This window comes from Apostichopus japonicus, chromosome 12 (assembly GCF_037975245.1).
Source record: "Apostichopus japonicus isolate 1M-3 chromosome 12, ASM3797524v1, whole genome shotgun sequence".
Taxonomy (NCBI): Eukaryota; Metazoa; Echinodermata; class Holothuroidea; order Aspidochirotida; family Stichopodidae; genus Apostichopus; species Apostichopus japonicus.
Window position 1 is genome coordinate 15,493,544 of NC_092572.1, and position 24,544 is coordinate 15,518,087.

A 24,544-nucleotide genomic window follows, 5' to 3' on the forward strand; every position below is an offset into this window, starting at 1 on the left:
GGCATTATCCGCACAATGCTATCCCTGGCAGCTAAGAGAAGAGCCACATTCCAGCATCTGCTCTTCAAAGTATTAAAGAAATTAACTTTTAAGTACCAAATCATTTCACATCTCCCACATATGCCACAACAGCCTATGTGTGGAGGTGTCACATCCATTGCTTGTGTCTCTGTGAGCCATCATAGCACTGTGACAGGCCCTTAATAAGACTTGCAAATTTACTAACCTGTTTACTGTAGATTTCGTCATATATCAGAGGAGAGTACTGCTTTAGTCAGTGCTCTGTAGAGAGACCTGTTTAGGTGTACTACATCAGAATGATAAGCTGCAGCCATTGTTCTACTGAACCCATTACATGCCTTGCCATCAGCATCAGTTGTGAGGTACATGACCGTACCCATTCTTCATAATAATAATCAGTTTTTTATCCTCAAAGTTCAACAAAATTCCAGTGACCTATTCACTAGTTTGTTTGTATACAAATGCTTAAATGCTTATAAGCATTTATTGGAAGTCTAAGAAGTTGAATAGCTGCACATAGAATGATACAAGACAAGACTTACACTCAGAAACTAGTCAATATGATCTACTACAACGATTTAGGAATGTTGCTTGAACAGCGCCCTCATTCTAGATCTGGTCACAGCTAGTACATAGCTCCCCTGAGTAGTTTTTGCAACAAAATCTGACAAAATACCTTTGAAAAGCAATGCCAAAGTAACAAGTAACTTTTCTCTTTCATTTTAGGACCAGAGTTTACTCGATACAGGGAGTGATCACATTTTCACAGGGAAGAAGGCCAACTTGCGTCAAGTTTCCACCAGAGGGGGTAAGTAGCACCAACTGAGGGACTGTGCTTAAAACACATTCTGTGGACCCAAGCACAATTTAGACATGCAGTAGATGCCAGCCATGCTGATGGAATGACTTCTAATCACACTAGGGAATATGTCAATCATTGGGCTCTCACTTGTTTAAAGTTCAGTACTGTATTATTCATATAAACTGTACAACATGTGTGAGTGAAGATTCACACAATAGACAGAGATAAACAAAAATTATATAAGTCATTACTTCTGAAACTATCATAAAAAGAGGTTTAAAGTGGATTTTAGAAATGTCAACTGTTACTTTAGCTGGCATACTCCTATTAGCTTCTATATCAATCCGCACCAAGTGTGCTTCTTCAGAAAAAGTGCCAAAAAGCAACAGGAGACATCTTTTTTGATATGTCATCAATCACTGGACTGGCTTATGTTTTTAGTTCTACAATGTAGCGTGTACTCTCTCTCTCTCTGAGTTGTGCTCTCCTCCTTCTGTATGCTCTGTCTCTCTTATATAGTCTATCATACTGTTGTTTCCTTTGCATCTGTTTCAGAGTCTGGATACATGGACTATTTGAGCTCACCTCTAATCCTGCAGCTTCCATCTTCCTGGCTATGGACTCTTCAGGCCCTTTATTTGTAATGTTTGTGGCACTGTCGTCCCTGTACAGACTGTTGCGTGAAATGTTTGTGCTATGTTTTGGATTGGAAACTCGAAAGCATTATTGACTACCTCTGCTTTTTGAGTGGAAGTCTGAAACTGAGTGGACCATAAACGTTTGCTGCAGGTGGGTGTCTCAGGTATTTAATTTACAGTACTGATTTCGCTTAACTCCCGTTGAAATTTGTTAAAAGGAAAATAAAAAAATTTCTTCGTTTTTTATCGAAATTTGCCGATTTTTATCGAAATTCCAGGAATTTTAACGATTGGTGATCTCAGTCATTTCCTACGTGGAATTTTCAACAATACGTTGAAATTCTTTTTTAAATGAAATAGAAGGTCAATATGTGGTAAAGCGAAACGTCGAAAAACGCGTAACTTCGTTTATTAGTATCAATTAGACTTTGGTACAGTCGTTTGAAAGCAAGAATATTTACAAAAGCATTCTCAGGCTTGTATGAGTAGTAACACTCAAAGAAACATGTAGTAAAACTGATGGGGGACGTTTTCTGACTGAATCCCAAACACAGTGACATAAGTCTTAACTTTGCCAGGCTATCTTGGAGGTTGCAGTACAAGCTATGTACCACGAGGCACCCTTCCAGATAAGTTGGAGTGCTGTTTAACCATTAAAATAACAATGAATGGACATAAATAAACTTGGTTTACTTGCAGATTGCGAAAAATAGTTTTTCTTAAGAGATGTAAATTTGGTTTATTATTAGAGTTGAAGTATGAAACTTTGTTTCCGAGCGAAAACATGTTACTTGAAGCAAAATAAAGATGCCCCGCCCATTCTACTAGGACGCTTCCATTTTTCAAAAATGCGTTTTCTCTTTTTATTTTTTTCTATTTTGTTTAATATAGATTTGGCATGAGACATGTTAATCAGGTTAACTTTGATGGAATAATTTTATACCAGAAGTGGTAAAACTTAACAGTTATTACTTTCATTTCGGATCATTTCCGAACAAGATAACACACTAAGGGTGTGACCGTTTAAACGATTAACTGTTTAACCGGCAGCAAATGCACTATCCGTTTAGAAAATCACAAACCGTATAAACGGAAAATTAAAAAAAAAAAATCAAATACATTTTAAACATGAAAGTTATTTAAAAATATGTGAAGAACTGAGTAATGTACTGCAAACTATCAATAAAAAACAGAAAAACGATGTTTTAGGCATGAATAATGTGTTCAATATAACTATAGTAGTAGGTCAATAGTCACAAGCTCATGATAGTGTCGTCAATTCGTTTTCTCAGTTTATATTTGCGACATATATCACCCGTGTACACCGATCAATGGCATGGTGAAATCCCGTGTGAAAATATGTCGACGCCAAAACACGCAAATGTTCATTCTAGGAAGTATCGTAATAACATTAACAACACAAGGCCAGTTGGCTCTCTCAGGACCGCACGTATACAGCCATTTTTTCCACACATGGTATTATACTGTGCATGCATTGCGGGCGGGATTGCGGCAAACATAAAAGAATATGAATGAAAATGATAAACCTTACGATATTTTTCACAAATATTGATGCTTAGATAAGTGCTTCCTCACAATCAACGAGCCGCCCCAAAATTCGCTCCGCTTACGTAAAACTTCTATATATATATATATAACACGTGGAAAAAATTCAAGTTTTTACACACATAATTTCCACTGACATTGGTCATAGAACATAAGTAGGTCATTGACATTTGAACTTGCCCAAGTTCATCGCACCATGGGAACGACACAACACATTGAACATGATGTTACATTCTTCCGCCATCTGGACGCCGAGTGTAAATTTTGGTGTAATATGCAAATTATGAATGGTACTGCGCTGCGCGGTTAAAATTTAACCTATTGCGACACCAATTTTGGGAAGCTGTTGTTGAAGAAACTATTGTATCAAATGTAAAGTACTGTATCATGTATGTGACACAAGAGAAAGAAAATGAAATCGGAGGCTGCGACAACCCATCGCAAAACACGTGCTTGCGTAATTTGTTTTCTAAACATGACTTTTAATGAGTAAGCAGGAAAGGTCGGTAAGTTTGCTAAGTTAGGCGAGTTTTTGTATAAAATCTTGTGATAGATACTGTAGACAAATATATTGTTTTTTTTCTTCAAAAGTTATGATGTTGCCGAAGGCCGAGTTATATAAATTCAGTGATCTGAACTTCTGAAGACCACGATATACTGATCAGGTGTGTTATTCTTTTCATCAATTATTACACGTAATGTTCGCAATATTATTGGGCCTAATTAGTAATTAACATACATTGATCGTTTTATTTTGCCTGAATTGCTACTTTTTTGAAAAAAAACCCCTTAATTATTGTACTCATAATGTCCTCTTTTCATTAAAAGTTGAGCGACATTACGTCGAAAAAGCCGCAATCGGGAAACAGCGTTTAAAAGTTTAACCTACTGGCAGGTTATACGGTTAAATGGTTAGTGAAATATCCGTTAGGTCACACCCTTATAACACACAAAAAAAAATGACTTTATCGAATGAAAATATACTGAAAACCATATCGCAAAAACACAAAATCGCCTATAACTCAAAACAAAGGAGATATCGACTTTTGTCAGCTGTGTAGGGATTTCCTAAACCGAATTTTGATGCGCTCTATCCACCTGTGTCATTTATGAGCTTCTCTGATGTAAGCTGCAGTACATAATTTCTCTATACCAGTTCCGCAAAATTTATTTATTTACGCAGTAAACATTGTTCATTATGTTTTCTTTCACAATGAATATTCAAAGTTGTGCTCCACACGCTTCACAAATATTGTTTTATGTCGTTCATTTTCAATTCTAGTTTAAAATTACATTTTTGAACGATGCATTGCATGCCTTGTCACCCCCTTCTCATTAAATTTAATTTACATGCCGTCAGGCCAGTTGAAAGCCCTCCCCAGTAATGTTCGATCAGCTCTTCCCAATATACAATACTCAAATAAGCAATGATAATATATTCATTTTCCACAGGTTTCTCCCCAACTTGGGCCCAAGCCACTGCTTTATTTTCTTAGTAGTCATGGAAACAATTGTTTGCAACTCTTTTGCTGGCCAGGTGTTTTCAAGTTTTATTAATAGCACAACTTCTGATTGGTTTATTCAAGATAAACTTTCTATCCCTGCTGGATTGTTCTACTTATATATATATGAATGAATATTTGGTTTTCAATTAGCTTAGTTACAGGTAACATCCATTCCATTTATGAACAGTGGGGGCAAAATAATGTTTGCTTCTAGAGTAAGCCAGCCAAAGCTTCTGCAGTGCTAAACCCCCCACGAAGATAAATACTATGCTAATTAACAGATGGTAGGCGTGAATTTGACAAAGCCAGGTTTATGATTGGACTAGGCCTCTCCAAAAAGTTTGGTCGCTGGGGATATCCAGGGTAGGGAATGCACATGTAAGCAGCATACTGTAGGTGGCCCAGACCCAGGCTGCGACCTTAATTACCAGGGCAGTCCATCTGCATTCGCAGACAACTTACAGTAGCTGGGTTAGGGGGAAAGTAACAGGATGTTTTTTATTTTGCGTGCATTGAAGCCGGGGGGAGATTTTTTGGTTTGAAAGTGAGTGCGGTAAACGGTTCTGTAGTACGTCAAGTAACACAGGAATTTATTGGAAAAAAGATCTCTTTGATATCCAGCTACGACTGTTTCATTGTGTAAATTTTTTTTTTATTTCTTGTTTTTCTGACGCTGCGTTCATTGGTGAGTTACTTAAACTTATCTTAGTTTAATACTAGCCTATAACTTAAGTACTTGTTACGATCGACCAAGACCAGTTTTTATTATCCTAGCCAAATAATTTTTCAAACACCTAGTACAGAACTTACTCTGTCTTATATACAATCAAACTTTTGCAACGTTTGTAATATTCCTCGGCCACTTCTGGTATAGTCTGAAAACGGCTGTAGTTACACTAAGGATTTAACGTAGGTCACAACCTTGATATGTCTAGAATAGCCTTTGCCGTTGTTGATCGCGATAACTTTCGTGGAAATTTCGTTGAAACTACGTTGACAACCCTGCCCGCAGTAGTCTAAATCTTAATGAAATTATTTGTTTTTTATCGATTTTCAACTTTTTTTATCGATTTTCAACTTATTTTATCGATCGTTGATTTTTTTTCAACGGGAGTTAAGCGAAATCAGTACTGTAGTTGTGTGCTGTCAGTGTGGGATATTAGCAGAGATCTCTTTGTAGCATTTGGCATGAATGGAAATGTGTACTTCCTGCCCCTCTTGCATACAAATGAATGCTTTGGGCAATGTGAATGATTTCCAGTGTAGCACTTTGCAAGGCAGTCTTAACATGTTGATAAAGCCTTCGCAACTTTGCAGTGGTCGTATTTGAGGGCTTTAATTCCTGCAAGTAGTCACCTCTGCCAGTACAAGGCAGGTCAAGTCCTCTGCAATGCACTTTTGTATCAAGTGCTTCCTAGTCACAGTTTGTGCAGGTAACATATCAGAGGAGAGTACTGCTTTAGCCAGTGCTCTGCAGAGTGACTTGAGTAAGTGAACTTGGTCTAACAGCATATGGTTCTCTGTTTCAGAATGAGTAGCTGCAGCCATTGTACCAGTGAACCCTTTACATGCCTTGCCATCAGCATCAGTTGTTAGGCACTTCTCCTTTAGTGGGCTCTTACCAGTAAGTAATATGGATGCACAAATCTTTCCACCATTCTGTTCATCTTTGACATTAGCATCTTTACTGAACAGCCCTCATTGCCTGGAAATTGCAACTTGTGACTCCTTCTTCTATTCATTTCACCAATTAAGTTACAGTTGTTACTGTGATTGTAATCAAAATTAAATTTATCCATGGTGACATTCTCAACAATTACATCTCTGTATTGGCTTGCACAAACAAATGGAGTCTTACTTTTTGCATTACGCAGACAGGTATGATATTGACGATCATATTCTGCAAAAATTGGAGAGTCTTTTGAGAGGCCATGCAGTTGCAGTGTCTTCTTTATACACCCCCTTTCTGACATATCATTTTCATTCATTTCTTCTATTGCAGGTCCAAACTGGTTGGCTGACTTTTGTAGTGTTCTGACAGCGGGACTGGGAAGAGAGATGCTGCTGACCATCTATGAGCTGCACTTGAACTGATCTACATCTGATGCAGGCCTAACTGCCGTGCAATGTTTAGTTCTGTGGGATTCTTGCCAGGTTTGCTTCTTGGTTTAAACCTTTGTAGATGGGCAAGAGCTTACAGTACCTTTGTTTCTTCAGAGAATGCATCCAAACACAACCTTTGAGCCAAGTCCCACAAATTCTTCATTTCTAAGTTTGCAAGAGGAATAGGTGTCACATCAGAAGGGGTAGGCATGTCACCAGTGCGGTTGGCATCAGCTGTACGAGCTGTAAAACCGAACCTGTTACCTGGCTTCAATGTTGTTGCACGCCTACCAAACACATCTTTCCTTTTACCCATTAAAATATAACAATTTCCTAGTGACCTATTCAGTGGCGTCTTTCGCGACTGACTGCACTTTTGTTCTGAACTTTTTTTCGATACATTTGTCTCCACTGGCGCTCACTTCACAAAGTTATTAGCCTCCCCAACCAAATGTTTTTTACCTACTGAAAGAAAGATAATTTGCAACTTGTTTTTCAATGGTTAAACTGATATTATTATTACCATAAATATTGTATTGACTTCCCCAATAATTCTAACCAATATGGAAGGGTAATAACACAGCATATGATTGTATGTTATTGGCATGCGATGTAAAAACCGGTGCATGACTATATGATATGCGCATTGACATGTGTAACACGCGAAACATGAACAATTTTGGTTATATTTTTCCCAAATCAGCGCCCCCAAATCATATTGGGCCCCTACGCCTATGACAGTAGTTCTATTAGGCATTTTTTTGGAGTATTCAAAATCATACCAAGTTTTTTGTGGTGGAGTATAAGAATCGCGAGATACAATTTATGAAAGTGGCAAGACAAACGTGGTAAATATGACTGATTAAAGGCCAATTTTGACTGAAATTTTGCAATTTTTACGTCATTCACAATCACAGGAATATATGAATAGGCCTAGATAAACTGTAGTGCGACAGTCGGAAATTCCGACTGTCGCACTCCAATTTTCCAACTATCATCAGTTTTATCAAGTTCGGGGGTGAGACACCCCCACACCCACCCCTCCTCTAGCCACGTCCCTGGGTGTAAGTCACAACTTCTCAAACAATCATTAAAAGAGGTTTAATGTGGAGTCTAAAAAATTTCAATTGTTAGTTAAGATGGCATAATCCTATTAGCATTTACATCAATCCACCATAAGTGTTCTCATTCAGAAAAAGCAACAGGAGAACAAATTTCTTGATATGTTATCAATTAGGGTCTGGTGTTTTCTTGGCAGGGATGTTAAGGAGCATGAAAGAGAGTACAAGTGATACAAAAATTTGGTCAGTTGAGGTAAGTTTAGACCAATTTAGGCCTCCCTGGAACAGCATACAAAAATTGATTTCTGCTGAGTAAAGAGGTTTGTTTACAAGTGAGGAAAACTTCAGTCTCTCATAGTAAACAAGCAATCTGCATGGTTATGATATAGAAAATTGAGGGTGCTTTGAATGGCCAACTTGTCAGCTATCCAGTTATTGGTTGCATTAAGCTTGTGAGAGCTAAATAGATTAAGGGATCACATTACTTTTTGATTTAGTGTGTATTGGGGCATTTCATAGGTGTATACTACCACAGGACCCTTTTATCATGCCAACAAGTATTCAGCAATTGGTTGAGCAATATTGTGTGTCTATGTGTAGGACATTTTATTTGACCGCATAAGAATTATAAACGTTTTCAGAAGTCCAACACCTGTTAACAAACAATTTAATAACTTGTTAGTACTTTTATTTTACCATCATTTGGTCAGCATAGAATGCCATTAGTTGAATCACAGAAACTATATTTGATAACTATATTGAAACTATGAACAATCAACAGTGTGTTTTGTTTGTTTTCTATCAAAATAGGAATTAATGGCCAAAGAAGTTCAAAATTCCAAGGCTGCTACTAGTGCTTGAGGGAAGACTAAAAGCAGAAAGAATGCCTAATGACAGAGAAAGAAGACATATTATACAGACACTGTGTGACTACATGGTAGGATATACATGGCTAAAATAGGTAAACAGTTTAATACTGTAAACTCACACTATATCATTGCCAAACAGCTCTAATAATCACGAGGAGCGATTTAATGCTGCAACGTTACACTGGATTAACTATCTCAAGACCCGACTTGCATTCGACAGATACTAATAGTGGGCCCAACTTACAATAAAGTGAGCCTAACAAGTAACTTTGAAACACTTCTTAAGTTCAGGCTCAACCTTGAAACTAATTTTTCCCGATGACCTTCAAAACTTGTTTTGTGACAAGCTCTGCTAACCTTTCAACCAGAGACAAAAAAAATCATATTTGCTCACGCTCGAAATGATGCTGATTTAATACTTGCGCGCAGATTCCTCAACATCCTGTGTATTTACTGCGTTACTAGCGGGGCCCTATGTGGGTGAAAGTGATTTGTATGTGCTTCCCTCGTGCACTGCTGACAGCCGCCCGGTTCATACATTTGTATACTCCCACCTACGAAAACCAGTGTCTAATATTTATAATATATATATGTTTATGAGCTTGCCGAACGTTACAACATCATACAGAAAGCCGTGCCGGACAAAATTATATTTAATGATTATAGTAACATATACATTAGTTACTATTTATAAATATATGATATGCAAATATGTCATGCATAACCTATATACACGAGGTGTATGAGTAATCTGAATATAATACGGCATTACTTGTATATATATATATATATATATATATATATATATATATATATATATATATATATACACACATACATATATCTGTATATATATATATATCTATATATATATCTATATATATCAATATATATTATAGATATATATATATTGTAATAAACATTAACTATTTTGAGTCCATTGCTGCTCGGAGTTCAGCGATCGCCAGGCCTACCGATCCGTAATAAAGTATGGGTTGCTATTCCATGAACTACCATTTGGGTTTGACACGGCTGGGTGGTTTCCTTTTGTGTCTGTTGCCATGTCTACAGGTAGAGATGCGCTCGCTTCTCTAGTTGAGCGTGTTGCCTTTGAGGGTGGTAATTTGGAGCTTTTCTTTGCAAAGATTGCATAGACCAGACTGCCGCTTGTGCGTCTGGACTGTGACACAATTTCCCAGTGTATTGAATATTCAGCTTTTTTCTCCTTGAGTTGCCAGATGTGTTTAGAGAGTTCCGTTTCTTTCTTATATCGGTCATGTTGGAATGATTTGGTGTGGTTGTTGAATCTCTTCTTAAATTCTCTGCTCGCGAGGCCTATGTATGACGCGTTGTCGGTTCCTGACGTGACGGTGGCTTTGTAAATGACGTCATTAACCAAGCAGTTGCCGCGAAGTAGGCAACTGTCTATTTCTCGACAGTTGCATGTCTTTTCCGGGGGGGGGGTTGGCTCGTTTCTTTCATGACCTTTGAGTTGTGTGACTTGATGATCTGTTACATGTTTCTCATACAGCTGTAACTTTATTTTGACTGTTGATCTGTTGAAGATTTTGTGTAGCTTGTTGGTCTGTGGGAATTGCTTGTCGATGAGTTTTAGGAAGTCCGCCGCAAAGTTGGTCTTTACGTTCTTGCTGTATGTGGGGTTGTACCATGTGATTTTTCTTGACCTGCGTTTCTTGTTCTGTTTAGTGTTTTTGTTTTCCTTGTTTTGGTATTTGATAGTATAGTTGTATCCAGCTGACCGGAGGGCATGATTGTAGGTGGGTGCTGCTTTCTTGAATGTGTCCTGGTTAGATGATAGACCAGAGACTGTTCTTTCGATGGCTGGCGGTATGTTCTTTATTATTGCGGGCGGGTGGTTCGAGTGTTGGCTTACTGTATGTAGATTGGTTCATTGTTTGGTTTTCTGTAGGGCTGGTACTCGCTGGTATTCATGTTCAAAGTGACGTCAAGGAAGTTGACTGTTTTCAAGTTCGTTTGGACAGTGATTTTAGTCCACATGTATGAACGATCTTGATTAGGGCTTTTTCGTATTCTGTCTGCTTTGCTGCCTGAGCATGACCTCATTACTGGTAGCCCATCGTCCCTGTATAGTCCCAAACCAGTGATATCAGGGTTTTTCTCCAGTTGGTTCAAAATGAATATTCCCACCAATTTACAAACTTCCGCTTTGTCAAATGCACCCATTGAGACGTGGAATTGGTTACCCATGTCTCTCTTCTCTTTTGCCCTTGTGATCGTGAAGGAGAGATCGCCTTGCGTGCATGATAGTCTTGTATTCAGTATCACTGATTCTGGTGTATGCTTTGGCCCATGCTAGACATTTGTGTATGAGATCCTTGCTTATTGAAGGGTAAGAATCAACAATATCGAAGACCAGAAAGGTGAGACTGCTCTTTTCCTGTATATTTTTAATCCATTCCAGTACGCTTGTGGTATGTTTGCATTTATGTGGTCAAGCATGGCCTTGCTCACTCGTCCCATTTCAGGTTTTTTTTGTGTTTATTAGCCTGCATTTTGTGTTATCTTGAAAAATTTCTTTGTGGTCCTTGATCGTCACGAAAGCCGTTTTGGGTCCAGTTTTATTTATTCGGTTACCTATTTTTAGTTTGTCAGCTAGACTTGTGTATTCATTGTCTATTTCGGTGGCGGTGTTGCGGTCCGCATATTTGTATTTCTGAGATATGTTTACAGTTAGCAACCCACCGTATTTGGCGGGGTCCATCTTGTACATGTTCCTGGTTTTGTCCGCCTCTACGAAGATTTCTTTAGAGGATGTGATGTTTTCTATGTCCTTCTTGAGGTTGGACAGGAGCTTCTCCGGCTCTTCCTTGAACTTAGTGTTCTCGACCATTTCCAGCATATTGGACTCGAATGAGACCAACTCCGGGATTTGTGGTGGGACGCATCTCGATTTTAGCCGGTATGCATCGGTGGTGGCGGTGTTGTCCTCGTCACGGCTGGTGTCACTCGTTTCCGCATCGGTGTCAGTGTCGGCCAGGATAAATAATGCTCTCCATCGCATCCGTTTATCAGCTTCTCTGTCATCTCTAGCAGTCTTTTCAAGTATTCTCTAGTTGATGGCAAAGGAATGTTCTTGCCCGAGTAGTTCATGTTGTATCGTTCCATACTAAGCTGTAAAAGCATGTACTGCTGTTAGTAAGTAGAGTGCTCAACCGAGGTTCAGGAGCCAAACTATAAAATATAGCTAAAATACTATCAACGGTGAGAGGGCTCAATACCGAAGTAGAGCATGATATATATATATTGATATATATATATATATTGTAATAAACATTAAATTATTAAGAGTCCATTGCTAATCAGAGTTTCGCTCTTGTACAAGTAGTTGTACAGCAATCGTCAGGCGTACTGATCTGTAATAAAGTATGGGTCGCTATTCCACGAACTACCATACAAATATATATATATATATATATATATATATATTTTTGAAAACAAAAGTCGATAATAAGTAGTTTTTTATATAAACAGTATCAGTAAATGGAGCAACAATAAGCTGTAACAGAAACAAACAGGGTAGGATGCAGAGATATTTGTATATTGAAAGCTTTTATTTAATGCAGTTTGGTGCCTTGAATCAGCAATTGCAGTTTTTACCTAAGTACCCAGTTTATTAATGTACTCTCATTAAGAATCCGGAGGGGCACAGCCACTATTTCAAGGGAGAGAATTAGAAATTGTCTTTGATTTTCATTGAGATAGCAGGGGCACTATGGCAACTTTGTAGTTTTAGTAGGAAAACAAGGCTATTTACATACACTTGTGAAAAGGCACCAAGGGGCATGGTTTCCAGAGTGAGAAAAAACATGTAGAATAGACAGAATTTTAAGAGCAACTTTTTTTCAGTGGTTTTTTGAAAACTGTACATCAAAACCTTAACATTTCCTGCAGCTGCTCAATATTTACTGGTTCTTGGCACAAATTTTGCTGGAGTTTTGGACAATCTTAGAGCCCTGACTTAGATGATAAAGTTGTAGGATGATCAAGAGGGCACCTAAGGCATTGAAAGGGTTAAAAGGCATACCGCAGTTGTTGCTCTCAGTGATGGATGATTTTTAAGCTCATTACCGCAAGAGGTATTTTGCCATCCACCTGCTTCCTGACGTACATATTCTTACGTTCATTGAGTGTGTTTTGTTTGTTCTTCTTTCACCCTCTGTCTGTCTACATTGTTGGTTCTCTTTTCTTTCATCTTCCGCTGCAGTTTATTCTCCCCACAAAAAGTGGCTATAGAAAATTTAGGAGATACGGCTCAGTCCGAGTACAAGCATGGCTCATCTCTGAACACAGAGTCCAGTGGTAGCGATAGTTACAGGGACATTTTAACCAGTCATAAGTAAGTTTCACTCTCTAAACATGTTTTATTTTAAGCAAGGTTTTGTCAGCTGGCAACATATTATCTATGTTTTATTCTTTTGTAAAACAATTCAAAAATAAGAAACTGACTGGGAAAAGTAAATGCAATGTATTGAGACAAGTTATTGGATAATCCCAAACTGAATGTTTACTTACCATAAATGTAACTTGTTGAAAGGTAACGCTGTGTCTTGGTAACGACATTTTAAACTATCTCAAGTTGTAAAGGATTGGGAAGGTTAATAGAACTCGATTTGGGATGGGGGTGAATGGAGAAGGGGTGGGCGGCTAAAATAAGCTGCTTAAACAATATGATTTTTAAATTTACAATATAAACAGTTGACTGTACTGAAAACTGCACAGTGCATTTTAAAGTAGACCACTATCTATTTCTTGCTGTAAAGCAGAACTGTTTGTGACCTTGTGTTGAGTTTGTTTTGATCTCATCTCCCTTCATGTAATGAATAGGGAGATGAGATATTGTACTTCACCCGACATCAAAAATGTGAGTGAGTGAGTGTGCATGTGTATGTGTGTGTACGTGAGTGAGTGAGCAAAACTAAGTATGTCGCAAACCTAGACCCCAAGTCCTGTCGAGTTCAAGCTTGGTGGGTGGGTGCCTGACCATGTTAACTCATGCCTGCGTGATTGATGACGTCAAAGAGGTCGAAGGTCAAGAAATCTAAAAATTAGTTTTTAGCCATTTTCTGCATGCCAACTTCTTGGACAAAGGCATTAAACCACATTATATGTAGAGAATGAAGAGACAAAGTTTAAAACAAGACAGATTTAGCTGTTAAGGCTTGTAGTTAACAGGTCAATTGAGTTAAAGTTAAAATTGGTCTAAATTGTGCAAAAGAGTGTGTCCTAGACTGTTAGTCCGATCAGGTTCAAACTTGGTGGGTAGGTGCCTGACCATGTACTGTAAACTTGATCTTTGGTGATTGTCTAAATGTCATAGGTGAAAGGTCAAATACCCAGAAAGTGTAGCCATTTTCTGCTTGTCAGCATGTTGGAAAAAGTCATTAAACCACAAATATGTTGACTATAATGAGACAAATTTTAAATTAGAACTTATGCAGTTGTTTAGGGTCAAGGTCAAAGTTCATTGTAGATCCATTCCATCATAAAAGAGATGAGTACCATAGATTGCCATCTTGTCTTATGTTTTAATCGTAATAGATGCTAAGATCCCATAACAAGGGAGTTTATTAGGCAAGTTTCAGGAGAGATATGATTGATAAAGATGGCTACCTTCAAGGTATGTAAGGAATTAAGATGACTAATGAAGCAATCCATGGCAGAATGAAGGTGAGATGACAAAACTATTAATTAATGGATCATCCAACTGTCAATTTGAGTATAGTTTCATTAGTTTAATGTACGTTTAATTGCTTTGTTCAAGGGCTGTCCTAACATGTTAGTGTTTAATATCATGGGATGCAAGGTTAAATTGCGACTAACATGCAACATCATGTAACATGTTGAAAATTTCAAGTTTCATTGCTTACACTACATTTCGTTTTAATAGAATGTTGAGTGAAACTACCCACTGCTGTAGGGGATGAAACATTTGGTGTTTAATCCACAAGCTCCAGCTCATTCATTGGGGCTTAAATTTCAACTCCTACCCAGATCCCAACGAAGAGAGTAAGTGACGTCTGCTCTGTAATGCGACAATAGCATAAGAGACGGTGGTATGAACAGACCTTATGGGGAAAAAGTTAACACGTCATTTAATGAAAGTGAAAATATTCCCCATCTTGGTGGGGTGGAATTCATTTCCCCTGTGGGTTGTATAACAAAAGAGAAATCTGTAAGCAACGATGATTATTAATGCATCTTTGCGTGATTGATTATTAATCCATATTTGCATGATTGATTATTATACAAATATTGAATGGTTTTGAGTGCAATAGTGCAAATATTTCATGAGTTGAAAGATGGAATGTTCCATTCAACGGGGCGCAGCAGAGTTGAATGGAACAAATTACATCTTTCAACGAATGAAATATTTGCACTATTGCACGAATGGAAACCATTTATCATTTGTTTTATACAACATAGTATATTAAGATGGGTAAAATGCACTCATGCAACCGATTGTTTTGAACAGACAGGTTTCTCTGCTCTCTTACCATTGAAAAAGTGCTACCAAAAAAGTATAACTCATGGTTCTATTTCATAGAGTGGAATAGAGCGGATTTTGCATGCAATCAACAAGCAATTGACCAATCAAATGACCAGACTACAATTAGGTGTTGTATAATAATCCATATTTGCATGATTGATTATTAATCCATCTTCTTTCTGCTTAGACGTTGAAGGACAGCGTAGTAAAATCAGAGGATTCCGTGAAGAGACTGTTAGCAGAGATCAAGATGCTAGGTCAAAGGGTCGTTCAATCTCATAAAGCCGTACAGAAGGAGGAAGAGCCAGGTACATTTTCAAGTTTCTTCCTTTGGGTTTGGTACGTTGAGAGTACAAGATGGATATGATGCTCGCATTGTATACAATTATTGGTAGCAGTATGCTGGAGACAATGGGTTGTAGGACTATTGTTTGCGAGCGGGTCACAGATATGGTCATGTGCGAAGAAAGTTGGAATGAATTTCAAAACTAACCAATGAGTCTGTCTTGCGTACAAAGATTTACTTCCCTGCTAAATAAACCCGAGCGCGTTTAGCAGGAGTGTCAAGCATAAATCAGGGACGTTTAAATTTGCTTAAAATGTTCTATTTATGGTAGTTCACAAGCGAGAATGTTACCTAACTTATATGGAATTGATGCCAAGTTTTTGTATTGAATGAGTGCAGTTGTTAAATTTTTTGTCCCCGCCATCCCCACCCCACCCCCAGAAAGAAGTATCCCTAACCGTGATGGAATATCACTTACAATAGTAATATTCAGTCTTACCGAAGGCGATGGAGTACAACAGAGTTGAGGAGAGTGGAATTTTCCGAAGGTTAAAGTGTCACTGTTCCCCTGACCAACACAGGAATGATGCTAACTTTGTTAATTAAGGCGAGGATAACAGCTAGGTACTTGACTCCATAAAGAACTCGGACATGTGGGTGTATAGAACAGAAAAATATAGTGATACAATTACCGACTGAAACACCCCTTCATGAAATTACACCCTTCATATAAATCACAAATTAGGGAATACTAGAATTATAGCATTAGGAAATTCTAGAAATTAATTCTAGATATCTCTTTTCACGTCTTCAAATGACAATTTCAATCCCAAAGTTCGGTAAGCTTCAGGTCGCTGTCACTGTTTCACCAACTTCCGTCTTTTGGGCCACTTTCTCTTTAGGCCAGCACCCCTTGCCTCTCTTGCTCCGCTGATGATTGTCGAGAACTGCAGGGTACAAAATACGTTAACTAGTATTTTGTCTAAATACATGCTCTGGAATTATCCCAAGGGTATTTGTAAGACGAACCCTAACCACAGTGAATCTTCCTGTAGATGTGAATTTCCCTTTGTTATATTGAAAACGCATAACACATAATAACATAAATAATTACATAAACCCACCACCAAGTCCTAAGTAATCACAAGGCTCCCAATTCTATAATGCCCCCACTAACTGCTCCAATACAACACTTACTATATGCATACTATCTCTACCCCTAGGGCAGCTTCAATGGCCAGGATTATTCTAGAACATAATCTATGTATCTAAAATATCATGCCATACCCCAAGACACATCTCCTCTCTAAAGTGATCCCTGATTGCATTATCTTGTATTATCTTGTATTGCATTATCTTGTAACACATATATTACTAAGTATTATTGACATATCCCCAAGGCTAGAGCCAAAGTTACCTAGGTCAGGATACAAACCCCCACAATAACAGTGACACATCAATAAGCAATGAATAGAATAAATAATTCTAATACCTTGAAACATCATTCCCCACATTACAAGGATAAATAATGTGACTTACTTCACTGGGCTTTGACTTGCTCTCCAGGTACAGACTGGCGCCACGATACATCCACACAGAACCGGTTACTGGTCAAATTAACTCAGGTGGTGACAATAAATAATATATGTTTTTTTGCATATAAAATGTTGGCCTCGCAGGCTAAGCTTCAAGCATCTCAACAAGCCTGAATACAACTTAGTGCCCTCACAGCAATAATAACCACACACCACGCCCACAGAGGACACAGCCAGTCTTGTACAACTGTACCTTTCAAACCCTGGGAGTCAAGTGAGGAATATTCTCCAACTCTGAAATGAATGCATACCATGTACTGCTCAAAACAATACATAACACAAAACAAGACACAAACAAGACAAATATACAGGACACAAAGGGATAAAGCTACTACCTTCAAAGCAGGTTCAATCTAGCTTGTGCCAATCAGAGTCACTCAAGTGATACATAAGGCAATACAATAGGGACTAGTATCTGCTGTGACATAAAGAATACATCAAGTTTATTTACTTCGTCCTCAGATTTAGTGTAAAGTATTTTTTTTGGGTGAATATTGTAAGGATAACAAGCTCGTTCCTTTTTTCCTAGAACTGAATAAGTATTCATGCAAAGCAAATTGCTCTTTTTACCCATCATCAAAGTAGCTGTGCAGTTACTAGTGTATTGGAAACAATATTATACCTGCCATAAGTTTCGCCATATGCTACTGTGCATTTTTTTTTTTTTTGGGGGGGGGTTTTCCCTTAAATTGTATGTGCATTGTGTCACGTTTGTTTTGACAAATAAGGCTTTGTTCTGTGCTGTGATAATCTTTTCCTATAATCCCAGAGACATAAATATAAATATATTTAGAGGAAAATCTTGAAAAAGGTTGTAACAAAATTAACGCCGGGTCAGGCCAGATCTTTCTGGAAACCCTACACGTAATGAGCCTAGGAGAGAATTGTTCTGGGAGGATGGGAGAGGGGGGGGGGGCGGGTTTTAGTGGAATATTTAGGAACATTGCAGTTATTGTGTGTTGTTCTCCATCTCAATTAAAGACCTGTTATTTATGTGTAAATTAACACCTAGTTACTTAGTATTTTGCTGTTTGGATGCAGCCAGGGGTGGGACCTAGATTCCCCATCTCTTAGATTTTGTCTGTTAACCCCACCAAAACATATATCCAGTACCACTAAACCCACTCCGAACTCTGTTGCTCCATTTACCCGAGCGAATCTTGCTATGAAATGGACTGACTTGCTACACAAGTGCAAAGATACTGGGCATTTTTTTTCTATTAATAGAAACTCTAGTGTTATCATCAATATAATGATAAACAAAATGGAGAAACTTTCAGCACATGTATTCAAAATAGTAAACACTTACTTATTGCCTCCACTCCACCCTCCAGTTTAATATTCTGGCTTTGCTTTCTTATTATGTGCAGATTTGAGATGTAGTACATTTCTCCATCCGTGTTATTGTCAGATAATGAAATAAGAATTAATAAAATTGTAAAAGAAATGTTTCCTTCCTCGACAGCATGACTTCATATCCGTCACTTCTTCAGTATCTACCTAAATGAAAAATGTAGGCTGAATTTTAGACACAATAATGTCGTAGTCCACCAGAACAAGGTTAATTTGAGATTTTACACTCACACACTGCTGATCCAGTTCCAAGCTATTCACTGTTAAAATATGCTAAACCTCCGATATGTTCCTTTAAAGGCTAACTTGATAATGTTATCAGCTCTTCTAGAACAGGCTTTAATGTTAATGTTAAGTTTTGTTAACCCATTGCTTTACATAAATTCTCACTCAACCAAAGCATGTTCCTTTAACTTGATATTAAAACAACAACACCCTTGCACTCATTGAAAGAAAATTAAACACCATCTATCCAAAAGTTGACAAATTTGTACTACCACTGTAAACATGTCATTTGAGACATGTAAATATCTTTTTGTGATTTTGTGCTGGATCTGAGGAACTCAGCTAAATGGTTAAAGTATTAGACTAAATAGTCTTGTCACTCTAAACAGATGAACCTCGGCAAATTAATGGGTCGTTCCCTTACAAATTAAAAGTGGCATAAAAAATCCAGCCTGGTCTGATAGCGCTGTTTTTCAACCGTTCACAACAAATTAACTGAGGTTTGTTAAACTTTGTTTCTAAAGTCATCTTTTTTATGAATTTTTCCTTCATGTCTTTCCATTGTAATATAGCTTGTAAATCTATTGCAATCAAAAACTTTTACATTTTGTTTTTTACATTTTATAATAATATTCTGTAACTACTGTAGTTGATACAACAATACTAGACATTTCACTAGTAGTTGGGTTTTTAATGAAAACAAAAATAATTGACATTTCTGACATTACATAAGTTAGGGAAATCATTAAATGTTCTTAGATCTCTGTCTGTGGCTTTGACTCCCTCCCACCAAGAAAGTGTTAATCCCCCACCCCCTCCTATCACCCAAAGCAATCCGTTTTCGCCCTTAAAATTATTGGCTATCGTTGACTCATTCGAGTCTTCAAATGTAACATGCATGATCTACACTTTATGCAGAGTTATTACGTCTACATGGCTTGTGTATTCCTTTCTAGTAATTTTCTTTCATACTCTTTTATGGACAGAACCACCTATGGTGTCCACCATGGAACAGCTCACCGAGAGACCTCCAGAAGGCTTAAATTTGGAAGAGACTTGGGAAGATGACGAAACATCAGACAGAGACAATAAATTGGAATCCCAAGCCCCTGTAGCCGATTCAGATCCCTACTCTAGTCTCATTATGGACATGAAAGCCTCCATCTCACCTCCGAGTTAAGTACAGTCTAACTCTTACCAGATCAGGAAAGGCTTACCAGACGATAACCTCCTGAAGGCAGAAGAAGACAGAAAAGTTTGTTCCAATTCTGGTATCGACGTGCCGAACGCTTCATCAATCCAAAATGACAAGCTGATGGAAGTTTCCCTCGAAGGGATTAGAAATAGGACTAAAGTTTAAGAAGAATCGGAAAGTGATTCGATCCAGCTACCAGAAAGACCTGCCGGTCTCAAACTTTCAGGATCACAAACTTTTTGAGCCACCGATGTTGCAGCTTCTTAAAAGATATATTTATTATTATTATTTGTTTCATCACATAGTATTACAAGGTGAACAAGACAATAAAAGTACAAATAAGTAAAAAATGTGAAAGGAAGTCAACTAAGAAACCCTTTTGGGCTTAATCGAATAGATTACTCCCTATCTATCTATATGTACATTTATAAATGTATATATATATATATATATATATGTATATATATGTAAGCTTTTCTACTTCTTTTTTTTTTGTATCACCATGTGTGTAAATATTGAAGCACTAAGATATGCAGTATTTTTTCCTTGAAATAGCAAGAGATATAATAGAGAACACTGTTATGGAAGCTGTACTTAAAACTCTTGAAAAACTGCTCTCCTAAATTTTAAGGAATAGTTTGGCAGAATTTTTTTCTGGGGAACTCTACCTTTATTTCATGCATAGTCTTGAATACTTCTGCAATACCATAAGACCATCTCTGCCCTGCACCTAAAAATACTGGGTTTTTTATTCTCTCTTGCATGTTTTCAAAAGTGCCCTTCTCAAGGGTATCATGTTGAAAATTTTCTCATATTTACAGATGGAAATTATGAAGTTATGTCAATTGAGGTCATCAGCGGCCAAAATACAAAAACCTTGTAGTCTAGTTTAGTGAATATCTGTAGCATCGGTAAAATGTCATAATTAGGTGGTAGGTCCCCCTCACTGAGCATTACACTTTGAGCAGTTCTGTTAAGAGGTCAAATGTAAATTGGAGTCATCAGCTGCCAAAAGCCTGAAATCATTGTCGACATCAAAATCAAAGCTGCGATTATCCTCATGCTCAGAAATGTACAAGAACTGAATGTTCTATGAAGAGGTCAAAGGTCACTAAGGGTCAAATTCTGACCACCAGGCGCGTATCCAGGGGGGGCGTTGGGGGCGCGCGTATCCAGGGGGGCATTGGGGGCGTGCGCCCCCCAGGTAAGAAATAGAGGCGAGAAAAAAAGAGAGAAGAAAAGACGGGAAAGAAGGGGAGGAAGGAAGGGAAAAGAAAAAGAAGAAATAGAGGAAATGGAGAAAAGGAGGGAGTAGAAAAAAGGGCAAGCAACTGGGAAGAGAAAAAAGAACAGTGACTTAATTACAGGGCTGATCCCTATTACACACATAGGGTAGCCAGTAACGGATCGATGATTTTGGAAGGGGTGTGCACCTCACCCTACCGCTTACACCGACAACTCCATTTTGACGTTTTCATATTTCCTCTCTCAGTAATATATATATATATATATATATATATATATATATATATATATAAACAATTGTACAATTGTGCTATGAAACCAACTGTGGCTGGTCTCGAACTTGACCGAGTCGTCGGGAACATGATGCATTTCGGTATTAGACCAGGATCTATATGCGAACTGCACTAGACATATGTCCTTCGATGCAACACTGCCATCCAGAGATAAAATGTTATACTCCGACCTGAATGCTAATTGTTACCCTAAACCTCGTACCGTAACTCATACAATGAATCTAAAAATAAATTCCGCATGTGATTGGAGAATTGAGCACATCTCCTGTGAATATCATGTAGTGCGTGGGGGGGGGGGCAGGCGGAGGGACCTATCACTTCTTGAGATTGTTCCAATCTGTGTGAAAATGCTCCACCACCCACAACCCCTACGCCCCACCCCTCTTATCGCTTCCCGATGGGTTACAAAACTTAAAACAATAACCTTCGCCCGTAGTACCAAAACCTTGACAAAATCCGGCAACACACAACTTCATCGATAGATAACGAGTCTAGTGATCGGGCTGTGTATTAGTGATGCTAGAGGTCGTGCATATGGCAAGCCCTTTTAACATTTACCTCGCAATTAGACTTAAGTCGAATACATTTCACTTAAGTGGAATACATTCTATTTAAGTCAAATGTTATTCCACTTAAGTAAAATGTATTCCACTTAAGTGGAATTCAATATCCATTAAGTAGAATTCCATTTCTCTTAAGTGGAAATGGACATTTCTATTTCACTTAAGTGGATATGCCTCCCACTTAAGTGGAATTGTATTTCACTTTAGTGGAAATGCATTCCACATAAGTGGAACTGTATTTCACTTAAGTGGAATACATTTCCACTTAAGTGGAATAACATTTCACTTAAGCTAAATAGCCCATCTATTTCACTTAAGTGGAATGCATTTCCACTTAAGTGAAATACAATTCCACTCAAGTGGAATGCATTTCCACTTAAGTGGAATTGTATTCCACTTAAGTGGAATTGTATTCTACTTAAGTGGAATACAATTTCACTTAAGTGGAATAATATCTTTTGCTCGTCAATTTAACTTAAGTGGAATTCTATTCTGCTTAAGTAAAATACGATTCCACTTAAGTGGAAGTGTTGATATGTGGCTTATATATAAATACAATTTAGGGTAATGTTCGTCGTAACGCATTCAATTGCTCATTACATATGATGATGTAGTCGATCCTCGTTGCACGTGTATATCATGGCTATGGCTAATCATTCACATCTAAACATTGCTGGAATGCGATCAAATAATTGTTGTTGTTAGAGACAATTCGAAGTGTTGTTTCCTCACTTGCACAGGGGAACAATCAGTATGATGCACAACAGAGGCGACTTAAAGTAACATAGGCAGTATTCGTAACTTTTTAGATAGTGAAACTTTTGACGAAATAAAAGATTCCATCCAAAATCCAAAAAAAGTAATACGTTCTCTTGCCCTTGTCAATGCGTTTTCGGCTGTAGCTCCAACCACTTGTAATGTATTTGCCATGGCTTTATTTTGGTAATGGTATTCGTCAGGTACCAGGTCAGGTACGTACGTACTCACCTTGCACGGATGTTAAGTGCTAGCTGGATCCCGATGGACAGCCGATATTCATTGTGCACATATCGACACCACGTACGTACACGTATCGCGGCAAGTTGTTTATAATGGCGCGCAAAGGCATGGGCAAAGTTTGGCGTTGAATGTACTAGCCAATCACATTCCACTTAAGTGGAATAGACTAGCCAATCACATTCCACTTAAGTGAAATAGACTATATCCAATCACATTTCACTTAAATGGAATGCATTTCCACTTAAGTGGAATTGTATTCCACTTAAGTGAAATAGAAAGGACATTCCACTTAAGTGGAATTGTATCCACTTAAGTAGAATACAATTCCACTTAAGTGAAATGCATTTCCACTTAAGTGAAATACAATCCCCTTAAGTGAAATAGATTTAGCTTAAGTATGATGCAGTGACAAGTTGATGAATTCAGCTTAAGTAAAATACAATTAAGCTTAAGTGGAATGGTATTCCACTTAAGTGAAATAGAATTCCACGTAAGTTAAATAGTATTCTGCTTAAGTGATATTGAATTCCACTTAAGTGAAATGTATTCGACTTAAGTCGAATTGCGAGGTAAATGTTAGAACGGCTTGCCATACGTGCACTGACCTAAATGGAGTGTAACCACTCCCGATTTTGCAATTTCCCAAGATCAGGCCCGAAAAATCCCAAGAAATACCAAGAACACTGTGCTGTATGGATTTCTAGCAATATCCAGCGATATCTAGGGATGAATATCCCAAGATCTTACCTAAACTGAAGGCAGATAGAGAATCGAAACCTTCAGTGTACTGAACTTGAAACTGCGTCTTTCGAAATGAAAAGAATGTGGGGAATTGCACAATAAACAAATCAAAGTTATTTATTTCAGTCTCCTATTTCAATTATTCGAATTTGTTAAGCAAACAGCAGATATCACATCATATAAGTGAGCATGAAAATGGCGTTCCAGGATGAACAGCCTTCAAACCATGGGCGCAGATCCTGGTGCGGACAGCGGGACGCGTCCCCATCAACTTTTTCAGTAGTGGGGACATGATATACCGTGTCCCCACCAATTTGTCTTGACCAATAGCTGCATTTCAAGTTCCCCTGTATTGAACTTTGGCGCAGTTAGATCCAGCCCAGCCCCCCGGTTCCTACGCCCTTGCTAACCACTGCGTCACAGCAACTGTTGAGAAATAATGCTAATTTTTTCTTCAAAATGGAACGGAGGGTGATGTTCAAAATGCTGTACTTGTAAACAGGATAACTCAACACGTACACCTTTATTGAACTTCATATTTCAAATAGTCTTAAAATTGGCATTATTTCAGTGATTAATACTACATGACTCTAGGTTTGGCAGTAACTTGTGAAAATGTTTCATAGTGAAAATAAAACAATGTCATGTAACTCATTAATTATTAAAGGGGTGGCAGAGCTGCTTTTCTTGCTCAAATTGATCAAAGAATATGCCCATGTGCTCATACATAGAGCATCTGTATGTCTTTATTTCACATAGGAAGACTGTTCTCTCTGGGTATTGAAACATTTTGGAATATAAATTCTACATTTTTGAGTCCTTAAAAGATCTTAATTCTTTTGATTGCCTTGTTGCTAAAGTAATGGTCAAGGCAACGTTCAGGGGCGTAGCGAAGGGGTTTTTGTTGGGGGGGGGGGGTGTGGAGAATTTGAATTGCCGACGGATCTGGAAGTGG

At 38.0% G+C, this 24,544-nt stretch overlaps 2 protein-coding genes across 22 annotated transcripts in view; one reads left to right on the top strand and one right to left on the bottom strand.

Annotated features, from left to right (window-relative positions):
* The window catches only part of LOC139977963 (uncharacterized), a 34,893-nt gene extending 11,184 nt beyond the window's left edge, over window positions 1-23,709 (top strand). For 6 of the 21 annotated variants that reach the window (XM_071987792.1, XM_071987797.1, XM_071987785.1 and 3 more), the window contains 8 exons: window positions 748-829; window positions 1,379-1,612; window positions 3,619-3,692; window positions 6,062-6,156; window positions 6,535-6,686; window positions 8,507-8,633; window positions 15,282-15,402; window positions 19,540-23,709. In XM_071987792.1, coding sequence (XP_071843893.1) covers window positions 8,580-8,633; window positions 15,282-15,402; window positions 19,540-19,733 — 369 coding nt within the window. In that variant the 5' untranslated portion in view covers window positions 748-829; window positions 1,379-1,612; window positions 3,619-3,692; ... (1 more) ...; window positions 6,535-6,686; window positions 8,507-8,579 and the 3' untranslated portion in view covers window positions 19,734-23,709. The other 15 variants (XM_071987799.1, XM_071987802.1, XR_011796774.1 and 12 more) reach the window with 14 other exon arrangements.
* LOC139977967 (gamma-adducin-like) overlaps window positions 1-24,544 on the bottom strand; it is a gene marked incomplete in the record, with an annotated part of 755,008 nt that overhangs the window by 141,049 nt on the left and 589,415 nt on the right.